Below are 24,810 nucleotides of genomic sequence, written 5' to 3' on the forward strand. Positions count from 1 at the left end.
CTTGTGCATAGGCTTCCATGTGACTGAGACCCTGCTCCCCAGTCACTACATGGCGCCCCTTCACACAGTTGACACACGGAGGCAGCCAGAATTCCAACTGAAGCCTAAAAGTAGTAAATTATGCTCCTTAGTACAGGCTCACTTCATTGATTACATCCTTGTCTTTAGTGAAAGGAGTTCCTAGCTTTGATCTGTAGTATGTCTTTGCGTTTGGGGGGGGGGGCATTATGCTTGTGGACTGCCCCATTCCCCTTACAGAGAGCAGAAAGGCATGAGCATTGTGCTGTTCTTGCTAGCTTGTGAGAGCACACAGGTGATATCTATATACATACCACATTTTCTCTATTCTGGGGGTTTGAAATAGTGAATGCTTTCAGATTATTTATTTGATTGATTGATTGATTATCAGGTGTGCCAATATAGTGCAGCAAACCACCACAGTGCATTGTACTGATTGTGTAGAGATCCTTGTATTCCAAAACCCGAGACAAATAGCAAAGCCAACTCTGATGTCAAAGATCAAAGTAAGACTGAGCATAGACTATTCGCAAAATCTGTGCAAATGTATTCCTCCCCCCACCCATCCCCACAAGTACTGTGCCCTCTATTTCCAGTTAAGTGCTACACCATGCCATAAGCTGCCATCTGGAAGTGTCACTTTTGGATCCTTTCAGTATTTCACCATTATTTGAAGGTATTGTGATGCTTTATTCAGGACCACTAAAGTTAAAAAGAAGAGTAAGGGTGCTTCCAGGCGAGGCTTCACAGAATTTACAGGGGGTCCAGACAATGTTGTCTTTCACTCTTAACCCTCCTGTTTTTACCCACCACTTTTTCCATCTTTTTCCTTACTGCGGAGAATCCGATAACAAAAGAAAAAAAGACAGAATTGTGGCACAATGCCTTCTGATGGGTACCACTAAGAGTCATCCATCTGGAAGAATCCTAAAATGCACTGCATTGTGATGTGACTGTTAGGAACCACACCTGCCTCCTCCCCCAGTAAGTCACTTTGTAGAACACAATGCATTTCTTGAATCTTCTCCTATGTCATTATGTACCTTATGCAGCAGGACTACCTGCAACAAGTACTTGGAACTGATAGTATGCCCATAAAAGGAGGTTACTTTTGATCCTAATTTTCTTCCTTGGATGTGCATTTCCAGCAGAAATTCCAGGATCACTCACAAGCTAGAAATTCGATATGGGTGTGCTGAGAAGGACTGCATTACATTTGGTATTGCTTGTTTCCAGTTTTATTACTTTCTTTTGTTTTTCTAAGCCCTAATCTGAACAGTTAGACCATGGCTCACTCAAACTATAGCTTTCCTGTTTGGATGTAACAGCAAGCTATGGTTTGATTAAACCAGGAAGTAATGTATTAAGTCATGTGTGTGAAGGGCAGAGGGAAAGAGCAGAGGGAGGATCATTTGAAATCATGGCTTATTCCCAGCTCTCCAAACCATAGAATCATTAGCAACCAGATGTTTCTCCATGTTTATAAGCCCTCTGGGGAGAGACCATGTATTTTATATGCATTATACAGGTGTAACTACTTCAGCTGTGTTCAGATGTAATGCTAAACCACAGTTTAGTATTATGGGGATGAGCCTCAGACTTCCACACTCCTGCTTCGCCTCTCCTCCTCTGATGCAACCGTGAGAAGATTGGAAGATTTTACTTCCATTTTCAACAAACTGCAATTACTCATTTTGTCTAAACCAAGAACATGTGGTAAGTGTTAACTATGGTTTATGAAAACAAGCCTGAATTGTAAACCATGGTTTGTTGTTGGTTTGTTTCCCTAAACCATAGTTAAGAGTAGGCACAGTTTGTCTTGGTTCAGTCGTAACAGGTAACCACAAGAAATTAAAAACAAAAGTGAACGCTTCCAACCTCCTTGCAGCTGTGCAGGAGGGGAGGAGAGGGGGGAGTATATGAGTCATAATGCTTGTGCAAATAATGCCAAACAACAGCTAAGTGTTACAGGTGAACCAGCCTATTGTTACTACTAAGTACATATTAAATGGCATCTCGTTTGTTTAATTTTTGTCCCATAGACATTTTCTGGCACTTCCATTTGAATAAGACAACATATTTCTATGTCTTTCCCCCAAACCTATTTATTTACTTCAATATTTATATACCACCAAATAACATGAGTATGCCCCTCTCTCTCAGTGAGCTTATTTTAATAATAGAAAGCATTTCAGATATAATGTAAAGAAGCGAAACGTAACATGCACACAAACATATAACTTAGTTTGCCAGGATTTAACATTTCCAAGTTCAAAATATCTTTCTTTAATGGCCTGTGCCAGGGGTGGGAAACCTGTGGGCCTGACCATTGGCCATGCTGGCCTGGAGCTGATGGGAATTGACATCCAACAAGATCTGGAGGGCCACAAGTTCCCAACCCATGGCATGGGCCATCAAAACTGCAATATTTCCCTTTCTTTCCACAGCACTTAAATATAGTTATAACTCAAAATATTTTGACAGTGAATAAAGGTGATGTCTACTGACAAAAAACTAGTTGATTCAACTAGTGTATTAGATTTATGCCACCTGTCTGGTCACATTCACTTGGCATACATAATGAGTTCAGGACTTCTATCAGCCATGGCAGCTATGAAATGCCAGAATACATGATGATGGGTGCCACAAAAATAATGTCTATAGTAAAGATTATATACGACGTTTATTGCCTCATGTTGAGTCAGAACTGATGCAGTCTAGTGGTTAAGGCCCTATGAGATGGAAGCCCCTAGTTCAAATCATTTTGTTGTTGTTTATTCGGTCAGTCGCTTCTGACTCTTTGTGACTTCATGGACCAGCCCATGCCAGAGCTTCCTGTCGGCTGTTGCCACCCCCAGCTCCCCCCAAGGTTGAGTCCGTCACCTCCAGAATATCATCCATCCATCCATCTTGCCCTTGGTCGGCCCCTCTTTCCCTAGCATCAGCATCTTCTCCAGGGTATGATGTGGCCAAAGTACTGCAGTTTTGCCTTTAATATCATTCCCTCAAGTGAGCAGTCTGGCTTTATTTCCTGGAGTATGGACTGGTTTGATCTTCTTGCAGTCCAAGGAACTCTCAGAATTCTCCTCCAGCACCACAGTTCAAAAGCATCTATAATCCTTCGCTCAGCCTTCCTTATGGTACAGCTCTCGCAGCCATAAACTTGCAGGATGTCCTTCATCATATCTCTCAGCTTTAGACTCTAATTTGTAATATGGAAAAATAAAACTAATCTACCTTACAGGACTTTTGCAAGTTTACTGAGATAATGTATGTGAAGAGATTTGAGCAGAAAAACATTATATAAATGGTAAGACCAGGTGCAGTACCTGTATGCATGGATTCCCACGGTGCTCAATGGACCCCTGTTGCCTGGGCTGGCCACCCACCAACACATGCACAAAGCTACTGCAGGAAATGGGAGGTCCACTGATGCCTCATATATCCCCATCCAGTCCTCCATTTCTGTGCCATGCAAGTTATTCATGCTCCAAAGCATGAGTAACTTGCATACTGCAGAGGAAGAGGGAGGTCTGGATGGATATTGGTGTGCATGAATATCTCATTCCCTGCAATGGCCTGCAAGAGAGAAATAGAGCCTTATGTACCTATGCTTAGAAGTGACTGGGCCATTAGTACTATTATTGTTTGGGAATATTCAAAGAAATGTCTGAGAATAAACATGCAGAACAACATGAAATAGATAAACAGATAAAAGCATTTTCAAATTGGTTTTAAAATGTGCAATAAAAAACATAGCACTTATGCACTTCTCAGGAAGGGCCTGATCAGTGGAGGCCGGTGGCTCTGATTTTGGTGGGGCTATGAAACTATTCTGGGTTTCAGTCAGAACCACCCAAAACTCTAAAGGAGCTATCCAGGGAGCTGAACCCTATTTCCAAAATATGTTCAGCACATTGGATAGCTCCTTTAGAGTTCTGGCTAGTTCTGACTGAAACCCAGAATGGATTCACAGCCCCACCAAAATCAAAGCCACCAGCCTCCACTGGGCCCGACACTTGGCTGTATGGCCATGTTTAATGTGTGATGTACCTTCCTGCTAAGCTTGCGAATATCTTTCTAAATCTGGCAAATTTTAAGCCAACAAAAAATTCTCAATGCAGAATTTAAGAGATCAAATACAGTGCCAGGCCATTATTATTTGCACTATAGCTAAATGAGAATGGAATGTTTCATATAGACCACTAACCTTCCTTTCATTAAATAATATTAAACATCCTGAAGAATAAAAGAAAAGATTCCTAAACAATATTGTAGAGGAATGGGGAGAGACAAGAGGAGAAATCACTACAGAATATCTGAGAGATTCATTTTTAGGTCAGAGAAGGCACTGAGTTATTAAAGAAGTAAGGCTAGGTTTGATGTAGTAAACAAAGAAATGTCTGGATCTTTTGGGGCCTTTTTGAAGAATTCTCTCTTCAAAAATCCACCCTGGGAGCTTCTCCACTGTCATCAACAGCTCTGTCTACCAGTTTCTGTCTTTCACTTCTTTCTCAAACTTACAAGTTGTTGAGGGGTGGGGGGAGTAGGCTTACAAAAGCCAAGCGTTCTCCCTACATTTGCTGGTCTCTGCAATGAAGTCTTCTGAACATGGTTAAACTAACACGGCTTCTGCAAAGTCCTGTCCCTCTAACTTTTTAGAATTTTTTGAGACTGTCAGGAAGCATGCGGATACGGGAGATCCAGTAGACAATGCTTACTTTAACTTTCAAAAGACTTTTGACAAAGCCCCTCACCAAAGACTCCTGTTGAAACTTGGCAATCATGGAATAAGAGGACAAGTCCTCTTGTGGATCAATAACTGATTAAAGAACAGGAAGCATGGAGTAGGAATGAACAGGAGGTTCTCGCAATGGAATGATGTAAACAGTAGACTCCCCCAAGGATCTGTATTAGGACCAGTGAGTAAGGGATGAGCAGTGAGATGTGGGGTTAGGGGTGAGTTTGCTCATGACATCAAATTATTTAGGGTGGTTAAAATAAAAAGGCATAGTGAAGAGCTTCAAAAGGAACTGGGGGAGCGGGCATTAAAATGGCAAATATGCTTCAATGGAAGCAAGTGCAAAGTGGGGCAAAAAACACGTAACCACGTATATGCTGATAAGGTCTGAGGTGGCAGTCACTGACCAGAAAAGGGAACTTGGGGTTGTATACCCCAATGTATACATTGACTCAGCATGTGACCGCTGTGAAAGAAGCCAGTTCCATGTTGGGGATCAAAACTGCCAATAACATAATGTCTTTATACAAATCTTTGGTGTGACCACACTTGAAATATTGTGTACAGTTCTAATCACCACACCTCAAAAAGGATATTTTAGAGTTGGAAAAGGTGCAGAATAGGGGAACCAAAATGATCAAGGAACTTGAGCAACTGCCCTATGAGGACCAGTTAAAATGTTTGGGGCTTTTTAGCCTAGAGAAAAAAGGCAACTATAAAAAAGGAGCACTTTTTATCAGCTTAGGCTGGTATACCAACTACGCCCTTATTTGGACAGAGATAGCCTAGCTACAGTTATCCATGCTCTGATAACTTCTCGTCTGGATTACTGCAATGCGTTATACGTGGGGCTGCCTTTGAAAATGGTCAGGAAACTTCAGCTGGTACAAAATAGGGCAGCAAGATTGTTAACAGGGACTGGCCTGTGAGCTCATATTACGCCAGTACTTTTCCAGCTGCACTGGCTGCCAGTCCATTTCCGGGCCTGATTCAAAGTGCTGGTGTTAACATTCAAAGCCCTTAACAGCTTGGGGCCAGGTTACCTGAAGGATCGCCTCCTCCCATATGTGCCTGCCCGGACCTTAAGATCATCATCAGCGGCCCTTCTCCGTGAGCCCCTGCCAAAGGAAGTGAGGCGGGTGGCTACTAGGAGGAGGGCTTTTTCTGCTGTGGCACCCCGGCTCTGGAATGAGCTCCCTAGTGAGGTTCTCCTGGCAACTACATTGTATTCCTTTCAGCGCCAGGTGAAGATCTTTTTATTTTCCCAGGCATTTTAGCATTTTAGCTTTCTAAATTTTTATCTTTGCTGTTTTAAATCTGTATTTTAAACTCCTGCACTGCTGCTAGGTTTTATTGTGGTTGTATTGTTATATTGTGGTTTTAATGTTCTATATATTTTAAATTGTTTTATTGTGTGCTGTTTGGTTTTAATTTTTGTGAACTGCCCAGAGAGCTTCGGCTATTGGGCGGTATAGAAATAAATAAATAAATAAATAAATAAATGACACAATAGAGATGTATAAAATGATGCATGGTGTGGAGAAAGTGAATAGGGAAAATTCTCCCTCTGTCATAATACAAGGACTCAGGGTCATCCAGTGAGGCTAAATGATGGGAGATTCAGGACAAACAAAAGGAAGTACTTCATACAGTGCATGGTCAAACTATAGAATTCACTACCACAAAATGTAGTGATGGCCTCCAACTTTGATGGCTTTAAAAGGGGATTAGACAAATTTATGAAGCACGGGGCTATCATTAGCTTCCAGTCATGATGGCTATATGTTACCCCTAGTATCAGAGATAGTATGCCTCTATATACCAGTTGCTGGGGAACATGAGTGGGGGGGTGCTACTGTGCTCGTGTCCTGCTTGTGGGCTTCCTATAGGCATCTGGTTGGCCACTGAGGGAACAGAATGCTGGCCTAGACAGGCCTTTGGTCTGATCCAGCAGAGCTCTTCCTATGTTCTTAAAACTAGGCCATAGTATTCGGCCCATCATTTTTTCAACATTTTCAGTATTCGGCCCATCATTTTTTCAGCATTTTCAGTATTCGGCCCAGTGGTATTCCTGAACAGAATGCCATGTAGTGTCATTTTTGCCATAGGACATCCCCTTATGGAACACCATCAAGCTGCTGTGGACAGCTGAGCTGCCCCTTCAAGGAGTGGCAAGGTTTTAAGTAAAAGAAAAAGAAAGCCCTCAGCCACCTCATATTCCTTAAAGATAGGACTCCTTATGTTAAAATTTCCCATACAGACCAAAAGTTATCAAAGTACCCACTCTTTTTGTGGTGGACAAATGGTCCTGCGAAATTGGGGAGGGGAAATATTCACCCCAGCTTTAGCTCAAACCATTATTGACAGAAACTGTAAGAACCAAAATGTTTTAACTGGTCCTGGTCAATGCATTAGAAGGAATGTTAAAAACAATACTTTTCAGGGTAGCAATACAGACTCTGAGCATGCTTATAAGTCTTCACTACAGTGAGGAGCAGCTTTGAAACAGTAATTTCTAACTTAATTCTGGGAACTGTAGTTTTTTCTTTTATTTCTCTTGATCAATGAGTCAGAAGCGAGTGACAACTTTCTCCAAAGCTGGAAAGTCTTAGAAGCGGCCTTTGGCTTTAGCTGCCCCCTCCCTCCTTGATAATTTTGTAAAAATGTGGGAAGGGAGCGGGGAAAGAGGAAGCTGGCAGATTCAAAGGCTGGCATGAGACCATTGTGGAAGAGGCAAGATTCATGTAGGACTGGGCTTGGCTCATATTGGCTTAGTGATTCTGAATTGGGTGAGTTTGTTTCCAGCACCACCACCATTTCTGGAGTTATTTCCCATCCCCAATAAGAAAGTTGGCACCATTAAACAGTAAGGACTTCACAATTAGGTAGCATTTGCATGCACTCAGGCATAGCTGGGGAATTACATACAACCCACCAAAGACAGATGTAACATTAATGTATGGAATATCTGTAACGCTTACAATTTTGGAAAACAAATTTCTTTTTTCATTTCAATGAAAAAGAGGGCATTTTTCCCCCCAGATCTTGTTTAAAGTTTCTTAAGGTGGGCAAGAGCCAGAAAAGATTGCTTCAGGAGCAAGATTCAGCACATGGATCATCAGTTGTCTTGTAATAGTGTAATAAAACTATTAAATGTTGCATACAGCTGATATTCTCTTGAGTAATCTTTGTCAACATTCAGCTTCATTGTAGATGAGGTTGGATGCTCTGTGGATGCAGGTGAAAGTGCCACATCTAATAATGGCACAAAGGACAAAGATGTCACAGGACAGGCCTAGTATAGCTGGAGGAATAAGACAATTGATTTCCAGTGGTACTGGTATCTTCTTTTGCAATCTTGGAGAAACAAGCCAGGACATCACATTTCATACAAATACATTTCATCTGAACACACACAAAACAACTTGATCAGCTACCTTTGATTTAAGACAGCTAAGGATGGCTACATCCACATCCTGTGCAGTTTCATTAAAAAATAATTATTTATAAAATATTTATTGTCAAAATGAAAGAGTATCAATAACAAATCTTATCTGTGTCAGTTTCTAAACTTATCTTCCCTGTGACAAAGCTGAGTTCCATAGTATGACAGAAATCTACATTAAAATTCCAGGCATTTCATCCTGTATCTGGAAACAATTAGTTCACTCTATTTTCAGGCTGTTGAACTGGATTTCTGGATCCCCAGTTATTTATAGGAGCTTAAAGGAAATGAGAAAAGTAATTTAGATAGTTTTGGATTTCATGTCCATATACTCTTCAAATGTGAACACTTCTCTTGAGTTTAAAATGTTCATGTGTGCAATATGAATTTTTAATTTATACAGATATATTTTTTTAATTCTTTGAAGCACTGAATATGCTTGTAAGAGGCACCAATATTTAAAACATCCTTAACGAACTCAGATAGAACTATTACAAATGTTGTATGGCACATACCATCCTACCAAAGTCTACGAAGATGATGCACACAATGGTAAAAGTAGCCATATATTTAATGTGATGGCGTTTCAGTGGGACAAGGATAGTGTCAAGATTCAGGGGCTCCCTAGAAAAGGTGAAAGCTGCTCTAGGAAGCAAGAGAAGCTGCCTCTCACACTGTAAAGTAACTTCCTTCTTACAGGTCCAAATCAAGGCAGGAAGGGAGAACTTGGGTGTGTGCATGAACTGCTTAGGGATTATATTATATTTAGTGGTATATAAATAGCACAAATAAATAAATAAAAATGTAAAGCATTTTTTTTTGGTGGGGGGGTACATAGAATGTGTACGTCTTTGCATAAGTATTTACATATTTGTGCATGGGTAAGAAAAACAATTATAGTATTCCTGTATGAGAGGACAGATCTGTGTCCTTGGGTAAAGTAAACTGTCCAACTGAACTGACATAGTGGACTCCTTGTGAAAGAGGTTCTCTTCTCATTTACTAACCACTTTTCTCTCTCATTTGAATTCATGCTTCTTAAACCCCAAATAGCAGCAAGAGGATACAATATCCAAGATGTGGTCCAACCAATGTTTTTACAGCAAGAGAGAAGGTCAGAAATATATAGCTCTAAATTAAATACTTCATAAAACTTCATTCTACACAGTCAGTTCAAGAGTGGATACTGGAAATAATTATTTGGTCCCCGCGCTCCCGAATTCTGAAAATTGATTGTTGATACAATAAGTTAAAATAAAACTTTTTTTCAATTTCAACCCCTCTGTTGAGACAAGAAGTGGTAATTAGTTTACACTGGAGTAAACTTTCATATGCAAAAACCTATTTTATAATTATGTTCAAGTTTCAGAAGTACTCTATTCACAAATGGCTCTGCTATGAAAAAACAGGCCTTTTGGTATAGGCTTTATTTTCTTTTAGAAACATCAAGAGGCAAGATGTCTATCAAAAATGCAAGGAACTGCTTGTCGTTCTGTATTTCAGTTGTTCTAGACAGCTCACAGTACTACTAAGTATAAACAGTCAGCTGACAAAAACATATACAGTGTGATACAAAGGGACTTAGAACCATAACATTTAAAGCAACTTGTATTTATATTGAACATCTGTGCCAGGGTAGGTAACCTGTTCAGTTTACAGAGCCATGCTGGAAAAGTATCCTGAGTTGAAGGGATGCAATTAATTTGCACACTGTATCCCCACAATCCATAATTGAAATCTGCATTAATGCAGTAGATAAAAAACTACATAGGGAGGAACTGTTATACTTTCTTTTTAGCCATTTGTACAGTCCATAGGGGCCGCGGTGGCTTAGTGGTTAAGACGCTGAACTGCAGACTGGAAGGTCGGCAGGTCAGCAGTTCGAGACCCGAGTGCTGCGTGACGGAGTGAGCTCCCGTCTTCAGTCCCAGCTTCTGCCAACCTAGCAGTTCGAAAGCAAGAAATTGCAAGTAGATAAATAGGTACCGCCTCGGCGGGAAAGGTAACAGCATTCCGTGCACCTCGGTGTTCAGTCATGCCGGCCACATGACCATGGAAGCGTCTTCGGACAGTGCTGGCTCTTCGGCTTAGAAACGGGGATAAGCACCGCACCCTAGAGTCGGACACGACTTGTTGGGGACACCTTTACTTTTTTTTTTACCTTTACAGTCCATATGCAGTTAGAAGCTGTAGTTTATTTATATGTGTATTGAAAACATTTCTATCCCACCTTTTAAAAAAAGAAGTCCAAACCAACTGTTCATAAAAATATATAAAAAACAGCAAAACAATTAAAAAGCACAAAGCAACATTAAAAAGGTAAAAACAGCAGATAAAATCCAGCTGAAAAAAAACAACTAAAAGCTAACAGCTACAGAATTAAAATATCAAGGACAGTATATAAACCACTAAGAGCACAATCCTATGGGGATAGGCAGCCACCACCAAACTCGGAGGCGACCACCTATCCAATGCAGGACAGGAGAAGTGCAGAGGGGATCATCCCCTCCGCACTTCAGCTGCCCTGTATTTGCAGCTAGACAGCCGATTTCGGCTGTCTAGCAGCAGGAAGGTGGAGTGGGGGAAGTGGCTGCCAGACGGCACGTAGGATGCGTCGTACTGGCATTTCCGCCTTCTCTGCCCCGGAATGCCCCCTGGAATGCCCCATTTTCGCCGCTCCATGTTCCTCTTCCGAGTGCAGAGTGTGGGGCCATTCCAAGCTGCCTGCGAGGCAGCACAGGAGGGGGGGAAGGCAGTTCTTTGGGAACCAACCTCGGAGCACAGGCTCCGAGGTCGGTTCCCGGAAACCGACGTATCCTATGGCTGTCTAGCCACTGACTAGCGGCCATAGGATTGCTCCCTCCAAGTGATTAAACTAAAACACACCCTCAAGAGCCAGATGGTACAAACCATAAAACCTAGGTGGTTCAATCACATCTCTAAAGAATGAAACTTTCCTAAAAGGGAAGGTCTTTATTCTGTGGTGGAAGTTCATAAAGAAGGGACAAAGTCGGCCTCCCTGGGAAGGGAGTTCCAGAGCCTAGATACTGCCACAGAAAAGGTGTTCTCCCTCATACCAACCAACCAAACTTTTGGGATAGCTAAGAGGATCTCTGTCAGTTAATTTAATATACAAGCAGACCTATATGGAAATCCTTAGGATATTTTATAGATGCCCATCAGTTAATTAAGATTGCCGTTAAGCAATGAAAGATATTGTATGTGGGATATAAAAATGTACATACAGTCAAAGACAGAGTTAAACTGCCTTGGGGAAGGGGGTCTGAGGTTGTGCACATGAACTGCATGCAGAAGGTCTCAGGTTCAATCCTGGGCATCTCCAGGTATGGTTGGAAAACAATGGAGAGCTGCTGCCAGTCAGTGTAGAAAATACTGACCTAGATGGACCACCATTTGATTCAGTATGGCCCCATGTACCTTCCTGAACAAATCAAATTAACAACAAAATCCATGAGGCAAGATGTGTACAATCTCATTATGGTCTGCAGATGCTTGCCCTTCCATTCCAGATTCACATCTTGCTCTGCTTCCTCTAGTTTATCCATTAAGTCAGCCTTGTAGCTGTGCATCAACCACAAGGATGCATGTTGCAAGTGGCTGCAGAACAACAGGACACGATTCCACAAACCGCACTAACCAAATAATCACATAGTATCTTTGTTTCAGTCACATACAAAATTCACTCATGTTCCTCTGGGTTGCCTTCTGTAACAACCATAGAATCTGCAACTGGTGGGCTGTTTTTGGCTTGTTGGTCACAAGTTAGGTTAGGTTAGGCAGTCCTGTAATAGTCAAAAAGCTAATATACTGTAACAGCAAACAATGGAGGATGGCAAACAGAAATTGGATTAACTAAACATGGATCTAATTTTATGTTTGTTAAGGTATGTTGGCAAGCTGCTTGGCAGCAGAGTAGGCACTGCCAGATCCTGTGGAATTTGGCAACCTTTTCAATGTGTTACTTTAGAGCCTGTTCGCAGGATCATGGCTGGGGAAATAAGCCACAGTCACCACTTTGAATAACCTTGGGTGCAAGCATCACCTTGATTAAGTTTCTCCATCACAGCTCATCCTTTTTTACATTCAGGATGGCTCTTTCAATGAGTCATCCTAACCTTTTGTGATAACCCAAACTGATATTTACCTTGCCTGCAGAGTCTTCCTTCTGTTCCTTTGTGTTATTATTATGTCCAGTCTCACACCTATGGTCCCTTTGAAGCCTTTGTTTTTTTCCCTGTAGAACCAAGTTCTCAGTGTTCCTTCCTATCCACATGTAAGGTTCTACTTGGCTACAGAAATCCACTCAGTTCCTTGCCATCCACATGAAAGGTCTCACATTGCTGCTGAAATTACACAGTTTCCTGGCCACCCCACAGAGATAGGTTACCATTATTTTTTCAGCCAGACTACCAGCATCTGGCTGCCTAGGTCGCTGCTTAGCCAAAGCAGGGACTCACTGCAACCCCTTTTTAAAAAGACCTTTTTTTCCTTCACTGAAACCTCAGGAGTTTCAGTGTGCCCCAGCACTGTTCTTTAGGACAGATATATCAAGATCCAAGGAAAGGAATCTTTCAAGCTCTATCCTATCTTCTGGAGGTCTTCTATACACTGTAGCCTTGGTAATTTGGTCTATTTTTACCCCACCTTTTGTTTGGAAACGCAGCAACTTTAATCAGTGTGAGTGCTCTGAATTTAGCTGCTCCAAATGCTAAGGTCCTACAGTGACTGTGTACAAGGACTAGCCTTGGCACACTACCCACCATTAAAGACAAGCTTCCACGTCAGAGCTTTTTCCTCCCCTCTCCTGCGATCTCACTCACCCAAGCTCTTTCTCTCCATTTTTCTCTCTGCCAGTAGTGTTAGAGACCCACTCAGTCCCACCCAACTCCCTCAGCACCACTCCAGCCTTCACTTTAGACTCTGAGTGGACCTTTGAGCTAATTTCCCCCACAGTTTGAATTCTGTGCATGGACTTTTGTGCTTCTTTTGCATTTGCATGTTTTTGTACTGTATGAACTAGTTATCTCCATTCTGGAGTTCGTAGAAATGTCTATTAACAACTAGCTAATTCCACTACATAATCATTGTACATTTCTAATGCCTATGTGCTTAATAAAAATTCCCCGTTTTTGAAGATGTATTATTGCTGAAGTTAAAAGGTCCCAAAACAAGTGTGTGCCTCGGAATGTGTGCAAGAGCACATTCAGTAACAGGTAGCTTTCATTTGTGCACAGAACTACCTGTAGATTTCAAAACAAAATGACCCCCCTGACATCAGTGAAATGCTGCAGAATAACCTTGCAAGTGATTACATGGGGACCAATCACCCGTATGAGCTTAATAGGCCTGAGCTACTTCTCCTTCTTCCAGTTGCTTCCAACTACCTACGGTTGACCCACTCCAACCATAATCTACTATGTATTCCCACTGCAACCACCACTGCCCTTCAGTTCACATTACTGCAGCACTATTATGGGAACCTAACACAGCCTTTTAAAGCCAAACTAGCAGTCACTATAGTACTCTGCTGTGCCTTCCTGCCAGGGTAAACACAACACAGCACTATGATGGCCTTGCTTGCAGCTCAATCTCTTCCCACCTCCTTCCCTCCCTATCTCTCTCCTTCCCCCGCCCACACCCACAGCCAGCAGTTACAGAGAAAGCCAGGGTTGCCAGCCGTCATTGCACTATGCTGTGCTGTGCTACATCATCCTGGAGATGGAAGCGTAGTGAAATGCAGTAGAAGCTCCTATCCTTAATCTAGCAACACAGTTGGTCCAATAAAAGTAAACTGAACAGTTTTGGATCTTCTCTCTCTCTCTCTCTCTCTCTCTCTCTCCTGGAACCAAAACAGCAACTTCTCTTGTAAGAGTTACATTCCAGAATGATGAAATGAGTAAAAAAAGTCACACTGTGACACAAATCAAGGATAAAGCCAAAGTATCCGCTGAATATTTTAGCCAAAAATCTGCAGGGAATTTCATTCTGAAATGTGTACAGAGGTGTCTGGAGTTATGAAGCAGCGTCCCACTTTTCTTTTACTGGTTACAAAAGTTTTGCACAATCGCAACTACTGTACATAATAAACAATGACATAGGACAAAACCCCTCCCAGGAGCTAGATTTAAGAACATAACAATCCTGCTGTTTCAGACCAAGGGTCCATCTAGTCCACCATCCTGTTCTCAGACACTGATACATGAGAGTTTAAAGATGTATATATATAAAGATGTATGGCATCCACAGTCTATATGTTCAATGTAGGAAATACAGCTGTAATGCTGGCATTTTCCAGAACAATCAGCTGCTCTAAGACGTATCTCAAAAGCAGCCATTGTGGCTTGACTGGCCACAAGGGGGTGCTCCTGTGGCAAAAGAGTATTAGAAAATATTATGTTTTATTTATCAAGTTAGTCGCGTATATGGACAGGAAAGACCTTGGGTGCCAAATATTAAAAGATGCTAGAGATGTAACAACCTGCAAGTGTTTAAATGAAAAAGGCAGTTTTAGGGAAAATCTTCTCTCTCTCCTTCTGTGTGCGCGCGCATGTGTAAGGCAATGAGAAGGTAAATTATAAGAAGGCATTTGTCTTCCCTACTGTTTATTCTACATTGTAAACTCCTTGGGGGCAGGAGCCTGTTTATGTTTTGCTGATGCTACTTCTGATGGTACTGTGTAAATAACTAATAACCCTATTTATTTATGTATCAGTTTTGTATACCACCCAACTGGCAAATGCCCTTGGGGCAGTTTACAATCATAAAACCAAACAGCCAGATAATGATAATGAGTTAAGAGGAACATGGGAGGAATAACTACATGGATAATGTGTTGGAACTAAAAACTGACATTGGGCCTGTTCAAACGTTAACAACAGGCTGGCTTACCACGAACAAGCAAGCATGCTGGCTCATTCTTCCAGATTGCTCCCACTTGGCTTCTTCTGCCAGCGGGAGTGGATAAACAAACCAGGCAACCTCAGTCCATAGTTTGTTTAGTATTATTTCCGAACTGGGATCTCTAGTTTCTGCTTTCCTAAGAAGCTGGAATCTGAATTGAAGAACAAACCCACAGTAACATTAATTTGGGGGCATGATTGTAGTTTTAAATTTCCTTAATCCTGCCTCATTGTAAGATGTTGCTGTACTAGACGACCTGTGCATTCCAGCGTAACAGTTCTTGAGACTAACCGTGCAATCCAATACATATCTACTCAGAAGTAAGGCCTACTGAGTTTAATGGGACTTACTCCCAGCTAAGTCTACGTAAGAGAAACACTTAAGTAAACAAAAATAGGGATGCACAAGCATCCCTATACTCACCCCAAGAGAGGTTCAATCTTTTGCAAATGCTCCAAATATTGCTCACAAAAGCCTTGTGGAAGCTCAAAGCAATTCTACCACGTCCCTAGAGAACATCCTTGGTAAAAAAATTGATGCAAATGGCATCATTTTTTCTGTCAGGCATGCTGGGACTTGCAGTCCTAGTTTCCTCTTTAACGGGCCATCCCAGTAAGGAGCTGGAGTGCCTTCTGCTTCCCCCTTCTCCTGCCATAGGTAAAGAGGGCCCTCGGAAACAGTAATGGACATTAACTTTATCAGGCAAGCAAGGCAAATATTTGTGAGAATTTGAATTTCTTTTAAAAAATTTATAACATTCCTGAATGAACAGAAGAACAAAAAAGACAAATTGATCAAATATCTCCTGCATTTCAGTTAATCATTGAATTATCCTTTTCAATAATGGTACAATTCCTTGCATGACTAATTAGGTATCTTGCATTTTCTTCTGAAACAAGTGTCCCTGGCATCTGTCATGAGAACCACACATTCAGGCTTACAAAGGATCATATTAAAAACATAATCAATGAATCTAATGGCTGTATTCACACAAAATGCTAAGCCATGGTTTATATTAATCATAGTTTTTGTTTTAGCTATAAATTGTCTTGCAGATGAGGAAACAAACTGTGGCTTGTTTCCCTATTTCTGGTTTGTTTCTCTCCCACCCATTTTGCCAACCTTCAGAGTGGTTGCATTTTCAGGCCACTGAAACAGGGTTTGCAGCCTCTTTTTCAGGGGCTGCAAACAAGACAGGGATAAGCCATAGCTCTAGGTTCAAACATCACAACAAGCCATGGTTTAAACAAGCCAGACTTCATGAGCCAACAACAAACCATGGGTTCTATTTGTGATTTATAGCTGGTTAGCAAACCATGGTTTGTTTGTGGGGATAGATTGAGGCACAAAAGACAGATTTCAACAAACCACATCATGGCTTATATGCAAACCAAGCCATAGTGTCTTGGCCCATAAAGTTTTAATGGAAGCTTGCTGGACTTTGAATCTTGGAACCTCCAAACTGGTTGTTTGCACAGCAATATTTACACTACAATGTATGTATTTACACAACAATATATGCTAATGCACTTAAAGATAAACAGTTAGATAAAATATATAATCTGGATAATATGCCAGATACTTGCCTACAAATATTTTTACTTCGTATATTACACAACAAAAAGCAGCCAAACAAGAAGACTTCCCTGTCACAGAGGAGTTCAGATTTGCTGGCTCACTGTACATGTACAGTCTGTGCTTTGTACTTTTGTGGGCATTACCCTGACACATTGGCTAAGGAATCCATTTTTTTCCAGAAAAGTCCACAGAGCCAGAAGTTTGAAGGTTGCCAGGAATGAAAGGAGAAACTCAAATGGCTGTAGAGGGGTCAGAATCTATTAGTCTATGTACTTCCTCCATTGATTAAATTAAAGGAAGAGGCTCTCATGGAACTGCAGATATGTGCAAATGTGTACCTGATTGCCAAGTCATCACCCAGCCAGCTAACCAATGAAGATACCTGTAAACTGGCCAGTCCAAAGCTTTGGTGGGAAATATGGTACAATCCTGAAGTGTTCCTACCCCCAAGAGAGATCAGCTGATTAGAGTATCATTTGGACATCCCTTGTGGTACCTTTTGTTTTGCATACTTCCATTGAGTGGTCTTTCATAGCATGGCTTTTGCAGTGTTTCAGTCAGCTAGCTTTAATTCAAGTAGCAAGGAAATTTGCATTGATCCCTTTGTTCTACCCAATCCTGAGTCCAACCTGAAGTCTACAACTACTTTGGATTTATTGCTCAATCTTGCTTTTTCTTTTTGGAACATAGCATGGATGGACTTAATTTCCAAGACCATTCCTTGTGATCTTTTCTTAATACTCTCCTTGCTCTACGTGACACCTAGCCTGTTTCCAGAGCCAGACCTCCTTTCCTCTCTCTTGAACCACCTTGCTGCCTTGCTTGCCCAGAGATCTGTGTTGCGATGTACACCCAGAAAGAAAGTTTATCTGCCTGGTAAAGCAGCTATTGAATCCAGAGCCTGGTTCTGTACATGACACAGTCAGCCTGTGGGTTCCCTGCCTCCCTTCCTAGGGTTTCACAGGCGCTTACATCCTCCGTATGAGTTGCTGGTTCTTAGTCCTGTGGTATGGTCAAGCAGGGAACCTAAAGTATTTGGGAAGCTGCTATTAAAGGTCTTGAGTAAAGCACTACCATCTAAACACCTTTCCAAAATGTTGGGGTAACCTTTTAGCTCATTTTCCTTCCTTGCCTTTTTTCGCCAAGTCTCCTCATCTCTCCCCATATTTGTTATTTTTTTTGGTGTAGTCAGGGTTTACGGATAAGCCCCATTTTAAGGCTTTCCATTTTAAATTGTATTTTCAACCAAACTGTTTGGGCTCCAGTGCTCCTACTAATGGCTAAGCCTCCGTTCAATCTTCCTATCATTTTTTCCAAGTACCAGTTGTGTCAGAACCTCCTTTGGATATATCATCCATTGGCTGTCTCTGGACAACTTGGTACCCAAGAATGCCTGAACAGCTTCAGGCTTTCCACCTATCTTGAATTGTAACCAAAAGCTCGGAGACCTGAGGCTAGACTTTGTCCACAGTGTCTTTCCAATTATTTATGACCAACCAGGAAGTGAAGTCCTTTGTGTTCCATGTACTCTGGAACAAGACCTTGAGTGCCAAGGCAAGGTACAAATCAAATAAATAAAAGTATGTTCATAACAACACAATAGAACTTATGTTATATTTCCTTTCATTTCCTCCTCTGAAGCTATCATTTTCACCCATGCATGACCCATTATTTTCACTGGCACCCAGGCTTCCTCTAGAATATAGCTTCCTAAACTCTGTCTTGCTATTTTAATAGCAACTCGTTATTTGCCAAACATTAACTTTACTATCCAAGCTGTTTTGTAACTTCGGTGCGTTAAAATAAAATCTGTTTTCTTTTACCTGACATCAAGGAAAAAGTTTCAATGCCACTAAAACAGCCTTTGGTATGCTATACTAGAGGGATGTCCTGCCCACCCTCATCAGTGGCATTTACATGTAGCTTTACTGACAGATCTTGCACTGGGAATGGGTCCAAGGGATGAGTTCTAATGCTGCTTTAGCTGGTTTTAGAACCAAGGTGCAAAGTGCTCTATATTCCACCCCCTTTCTGCCTTGTAATAATTGAAGCAAGGCAACTGGAAAGACGTAGGTTCTGTCTTAAGCCCTGCATATTTGGCCAGTGCTTCTTTTTCTTTATAAGAAACCCATCATCTTTTATAGTGAACAGGTGTAATCACATGTAATGCATTTAAAATCAAATGAAAACATATATCAGACAGATGATGCTGTCCCCCTTCCACTTCCATGTTTTAGGATGTTAATGCTAGATTACCATACCCTGCACATTTAGGTCCTCTAGGAACCACTAAAGGACCTTACAGAGTAACACCTCTGCCAATGTGTGGTTCACATTGCCTCGTGTGGCGCAGAGTGGTAGGCGGCAGTATTGCAACCAAAACTCTCCCCACGACCCGAGTTCGATCCCAGCAGAAGCCAGGTCCCAGGTAGCCGGCTCAGGTCGACTCAGCCTTCCATCTTTCCGAGGTCGGTAAAATGAATACCCAGCTTGCTGGGGGAAAGGTAGTCACGACTGGGGAAGGCAATGGCAAACCACCCTGCTATAGTCTGCCATGAAAATGCCAGTGAAAGCGGCATCCCTCTAGGAGTCAGCAATGACTCGGTGCTTGCACAGGAGGAACCTTTCCTTTTCCTTTCCAATTTACATTATAAGAAAAGATGAGATTTTTACTGTCCATATTATACTGTTTCTTTGAAGAAGAGAAATCTGACATCATTTATTGGTCCCAGTGACTTTACTCTAGTGCCTGGGTTCCCAAAATCACTAGCCACCCTGAGTGTGCTGGTTGTGTGCTGGCCGGATTTGCATAATTACCCTTGCCGACGTGGCTTCTCACGTTCTACAAACCCAGCAAAGGTGGCTTGTTGGGGTTGGTAACAAACCCTACAACAGCTCATGGGTTCTGGGTGGTTTGTTACCCACCCACCTTCACTGGATGCACATGACATGAGAAGCTGCGCCGGTGAGGGTAATTATGCAAATCTGGCTGACACTCATCCAGCACACACAGGGGTGATTAACAGGCCACAGTGACTTGTTAACCACTCTGTGATCATGCACACTAGCCCTAGGACTTTGGCAACATATGGCAACTCTGGAACCTGTTTTCTCAAAAGCAAATCCCACTGAGTTCTAGGGGATATCTTTTTCCAGAAAGTGTTTAAGGATTGCAGCCTTAGACTAATAAAATGAAAAACAAGAAGAAAACTGGTACAACATGTACAGAGGACTAAGGTTGAAACAAGACATGGTTGAAACTAGACATGATAAAGCAAGCCTGTTTCTTTAAATACAGATGGAAAATCCCTGAACTACCCCTGAGCCAAGGGGTAGTACTATGCCCTCCCAATCTGTTACCCTTCCACAGCCCTTTACCCCAGGCACTTTCCTCCAACTGAGCTAATTTCTTGTGTCTGTCAGTCTGAAAGAAAAGTGTCTGGTGGGACAGACTGTGAGAAGCGAAGCTAAGCAACAGGCAGAGCAGTGCACTCTTCACCCATGTGCCCCTTTTGATTTTAGGATTAAGCCCTCCCACCTCCTGCTTTATATGTGATTAGGTAATAGCCACATTTAAAACTTGGTTCAGTGATCATCGTATCTAATTTGTCCCCAATTCTTTCAAAGTAATAGTTTAGTGATTTATAAATGCTAACTATGTTAAACATAGTCATTACTGAAGCCCCTTGAGCTGCATAATTATAACAAAAGCATATTATAGCAAGACATCCATAAATGTGCAGGATAAAAGGAAAACCAACTGAAAACCAACCACTACCTGGGTTTTGCCCTAGCACAAATGTGGAATAGAGCTGGATGAAACCTTCTTTAACATATGCTAAAATCAACAGAAGCCATGTATCCATGGAAATGAGCTGGAGGGTAGCCTGCTTTAAAGGAATGGAGCAATGGAAGGTAAACAAGAAGAGGCCCAGTGATTGGTCTGGAAACTCTTAATGTAGAGTTGTTGAAGTCAAGAAGGCATGGATCTCATCAGTGCCTAGATAAGAGGTCACTGGGAGATCCATGTTAAGTTGCTCTGACGGAGGTACAAAAGACATATAAGAGCTTTATATGTTGGCTTGACACCTGTTCAGCCACTCAACAGCAGGAGCTAACAGTTTCTCCCACACCATCCAGAGTACGCTTCCTCTAAGAACTATTTGTGCTACCACAAGTTTTCAAAAAGAGGTTAAATAGTACGACATGACTGTTCTGATTTATCAGGAGTCATGTCTGCTTTTATTTGCCTTTGGGACATGAGTATCTGAAAATCAACCACAAGGATTTATGACTTGCATTCAACCTATGGCATAACATTTAGGAAAACAGATCCAACCAACTGAACCATCCTCAACGCCATCAGTAGTTAAATTCTAATAGGCAATATAGAATCTAGTCACACAAATAGAAATAAAATATTCATTATGAAATATATGGAGGGTACAATGTGGTTACATAGATTCACTCCTAATTCAACTAAAAATTTGACATACATGAGGAAAAGCTAATAAGCAAAGCATGGTTTCAACAACAGACTAAGACCAAAGGCACTCATTTTTATCTCAACTGAGAAAAGTGACTTTTATGTTGACAACATAATCACACTTTTCTTGAAATGATTACTTACAGTTTACCTATCTAATCTTTTTTTTTTTTTAATCCTTCAGCGTTCTCTCATCACACAGGGACAAATATGTAGAATTAATAGGAACTAAATCCTTTCAATTGTTTTCACTTGAATTGTTCTACTGAAGTCTGTAAAGTTACACGTGTACATGGACAACTAAGGTAATAAAACTTGCCCTATCAAAACTTGAAGGAATGTGTGTTTAACACACACACACCAATATAATAATCTACCTAATGTCCACTATTCATTGTCTTTCCAGTCTCACATATACTTCACTTCCTTTGCTTTATTATCCCAGGTTTCCCACATAGTCATTACATTTCAGTAAAGCACAGAGCAGACTGTGGCAAGGGTTTTTTTTTACAATGTTGATGGAATTTTAAGACTTCAGAGATGCACAAAATATATGCAACACATGCTTTGTCCCACCCCATTCAGCTTTTACCAAAGGGCTTTGTGAGCGTGCAGTACTCACTACTACACCACAGAAACTGGTATTATTTCATTTATCTTGCAAACTACTTACACTGTTTTAATAATTAAATTAAGAAAGTTCAGTCTCTGACAACTGATTCAACATTAGGTAAGACTAACTAAAAAGCACTTTTGCCTTTCTTACTGTTTTTTATATTTTAGCAGACATTTAGGAAATAGCTTTCTTTATAAAAAATAAAATTGATCACCAACTGACTGGACTAATTCTGTGTTCACACATTAGAGCTGGGAGAAAAGCACCAAACAAGTTTTAAATCCTGCAGTGTCTGGTGATCAGCTGTTATACTTTAAATCTGACAGCAACAGTTTGAAATGACCAGATTGTTGTGGAAATATCCCATTAAAAAGGAGGCACAGAATGCATGGAAACTTTTGCTATAAACAATTTTAACATGCCTTTGCAAAACGTGGTATGCCTGGAATATACATACCGAAAACATAGGTAGACAACATATGAGTAACTAATCTCTTTTATTAAAACTCTGACACATCTGGATTAGGTATTTCTTCTATTCATGTAACACACATTTTATAGCACAATGATTCTTTTTATCAACATGAAAACACTGTGTATGCCCTATGTTTAATGTGAATGCTATCAAACTCGAAAGTAACAGCATTTTTTAAAAATAGTTTACTGTCTATAATTTGCTCTTATCTTTGTACACTTGCATCTGAATTAAGAACTCTTTATCTAACTTCAAGAATCTATGGCTGACAACAGAGGATTATCTGGACATCACTGTCAAATATAAAGGTCAAGTTAATTTCCTGAAAACCATTCTGCTCTTTAGAAATTACGACTTCTTTCAGAAACACCACAGCCGACCTTCAGAAAGTGGAAACACATTCTAATGTTATTATTTCTCTCTGTGAATCTTCATTGCAGTTGCGTTGTCATGCACACCATCCTCCCAAAACCCGTTCACAGATTTTAGCCAGCAGCTACTCAGATCCAACTGGAAAGTTTCAGGAACACACATGTTCCACTCCAAGGACACAGACCTACATGCAATCCCACAGTTTTGCCCTTGGTAAAGAAGCTGGGAAGGCATCAATGAACCACTTCGGGCGGCGGGGGGAGGGGGGGTGATACTGTATTCTCCACTGTATTCTCGGCACAAAGTGTGTCCTTTTACTTAAGTAAAGTAACTTATACATTCTCTGGGAAGCAACTACGCGCTGAATCCTTATCTGTCTCTACAGTACTTAAGAGTCCTATGCAAACAATAGATAACAGGAGAAATAACTAGGGTTACTGATCCTCACATCCTCAGAGGCTGAATTACTTGCTTTAATTGAGCATGCCAGGAATCACCTTTATAACCTCACTGCAAAGACCAGAAAGCCTTCAAATCTAACCCCCTAGACCAAAAGTAAATATGTAAATGATAAGACATGCATCTTCAACCAAAAGTGAACATATTCTGCCTAAATGTTGGCTCATCACCTCCCCGTACACAGTTTGCAGAAAAAAAGCAACAACCAACCCAAGACATGCGGGGTGATACATGCACATGCTATTAGCCTGTTCTGTTTTAATTAATCTGGAATATTTTGCCCTCACTCAAAATCTATGGAGGATTAGAAATCTCCACTCCCCACACAGACAAACACTGCCATTAGGGTGGCAGAGGGAGAATGCACCCTTTTAGCTCTCTCTGATCACCCTGCTTCTGATAGGGTGCTGAAGCACTATTAAGGGGCACTTAATCCGCATCAAATGATCGCGTCACATGGTGGCTGGGGAGACGGGCCGGGCAGGCCAGGAACATGGGCACGGCGCGCTTACCTTTGCCTCCCCCAGATCGGGTTCCTCCTCATAGTAGCCCTGCCCGGATTCATAGGCAGCGGCTGTTGCGGGCTCGCGGGCTCCCAGCAGCACCACCGCAACAGCAGCCAGATAGCAACCCAGAGAGAATAATCCCAGCAAGTGCATTGTGCAGAGGGTAGCAGGGCGCGACCGCGGAGCGGGGAGGCGGAAGCCCTCAAGACAGCGCGCGAGCCACGCTGCACGGCTCCCCGCTAGAGTCCAAGCTCCCCCTCTCTCTGGGCAGCGCTGCCGCAGCAACTTCCCCGGGATGGAGAAAAGGAAGGTGCAGCGAATCTCCCTCCCCTCCCCTCCCCTCCGCTGGCCCAGGCTCTTGCTCGCTCGCTCGGCTGGTAGCAGCTCTTCCTCTCCTCCTCCCGAAGTTACTTGGGGTCTGTCAGGTTGAAAAGAAAAAAGGCACCAGGAAACCGGACGTCCGAACCGGGCTCCCCCAGGAGCAAAGGGAGGTCGAAGGAGTTCCCGAGCCAACTGAAGGAGGAGGGGCGCACGTTTCCTCTTCAGCCACCAGCCCCCCCAGGGGGCTATATGCCAGGGATGAACGAAGCTGGTGAGGGGCAGCAGCGCGGCTCAGTCTCCTCCTCGCTTCTCCGGGCGTCTGTCAGTGGCAGCGGCAACAGCAGGGGCCGGGGAACGAGAGCCTCTCCAGCGCGTGGAGCCGAGCAGGAGCAGCAGAGGCGGCGGCGGCGGCGGCAGCAACCGCAGGGGGCGGGCATGGCTAAAGCGCCCTCTGCCTGTACCTCAGAGAGAGAGAACGGCTGGCGAGAGAAGGGAAGGGAAGGGAGGGAAGGGAAGGACGGAAGGCGCCCGGGTCGTGTGTCTCTCCCTCGCCCCCCACCCCCTTGCCTCCTCGGAACACTCCTCCCTCTCTTCCGTTGCACTTTTCCACAAGTAGCCACTCGCCTTGCAAAAGCCCTTTCCCAGAAGACGTGGAAATGTGAGACGGGAGGTGCGCGCGCGCCTGCTGCCTCCGGGGAAAGCCCGCCGGGGAGCCGGAGCCACGCGCTGCTGGGGTGCGCGCGCTTCGGTCTAGCGGCTGCGCCTCACACCAAGCCGCCCGGGGAGTGAGACCTGCTGCCTCGCCTGCTTCCCGCGCTTTCCCACACAGATCTGCGGGGCTGCGGACACAGGGCTGGGTCCAGGCTACTGTG

At 42.4% G+C, this 24,810-nt stretch overlaps 1 protein-coding gene across 2 annotated transcripts in view; it reads right to left on the reverse strand.

Annotated features, from left to right (window-relative positions):
- The window catches only part of VEGFC (vascular endothelial growth factor C), a 74,173-nt gene extending 49,592 nt beyond the window's left edge, over nucleotides 1-24,581 (reverse strand). The window contains exon 1 of one of the 2 annotated variants that reach the window (XM_084860296.1): nucleotides 23,624-24,581. In XM_084860296.1, coding sequence (XP_084716422.1) covers nucleotides 23,624-23,770 — 147 coding nt within the window. In that variant the 5' untranslated portion in view covers nucleotides 23,771-24,581. The remainder of the gene's footprint in view (nucleotides 1-23,623) is intronic. The other variant, XM_084860295.1, reaches the window with a different exon arrangement.
- Between the last annotated feature and the right edge of the window lie 229 nt (nucleotides 24,582-24,810).

This window comes from Heloderma suspectum, chromosome 5 (genome assembly GCF_057233095.1).
Source record: "Heloderma suspectum isolate Gila_16-S chromosome 5, 16-S_ref, whole genome shotgun sequence".
In the NCBI taxonomy this organism is placed as follows: domain Eukaryota; kingdom Metazoa; phylum Chordata; class Lepidosauria; order Squamata; family Helodermatidae; genus Heloderma; species Heloderma suspectum.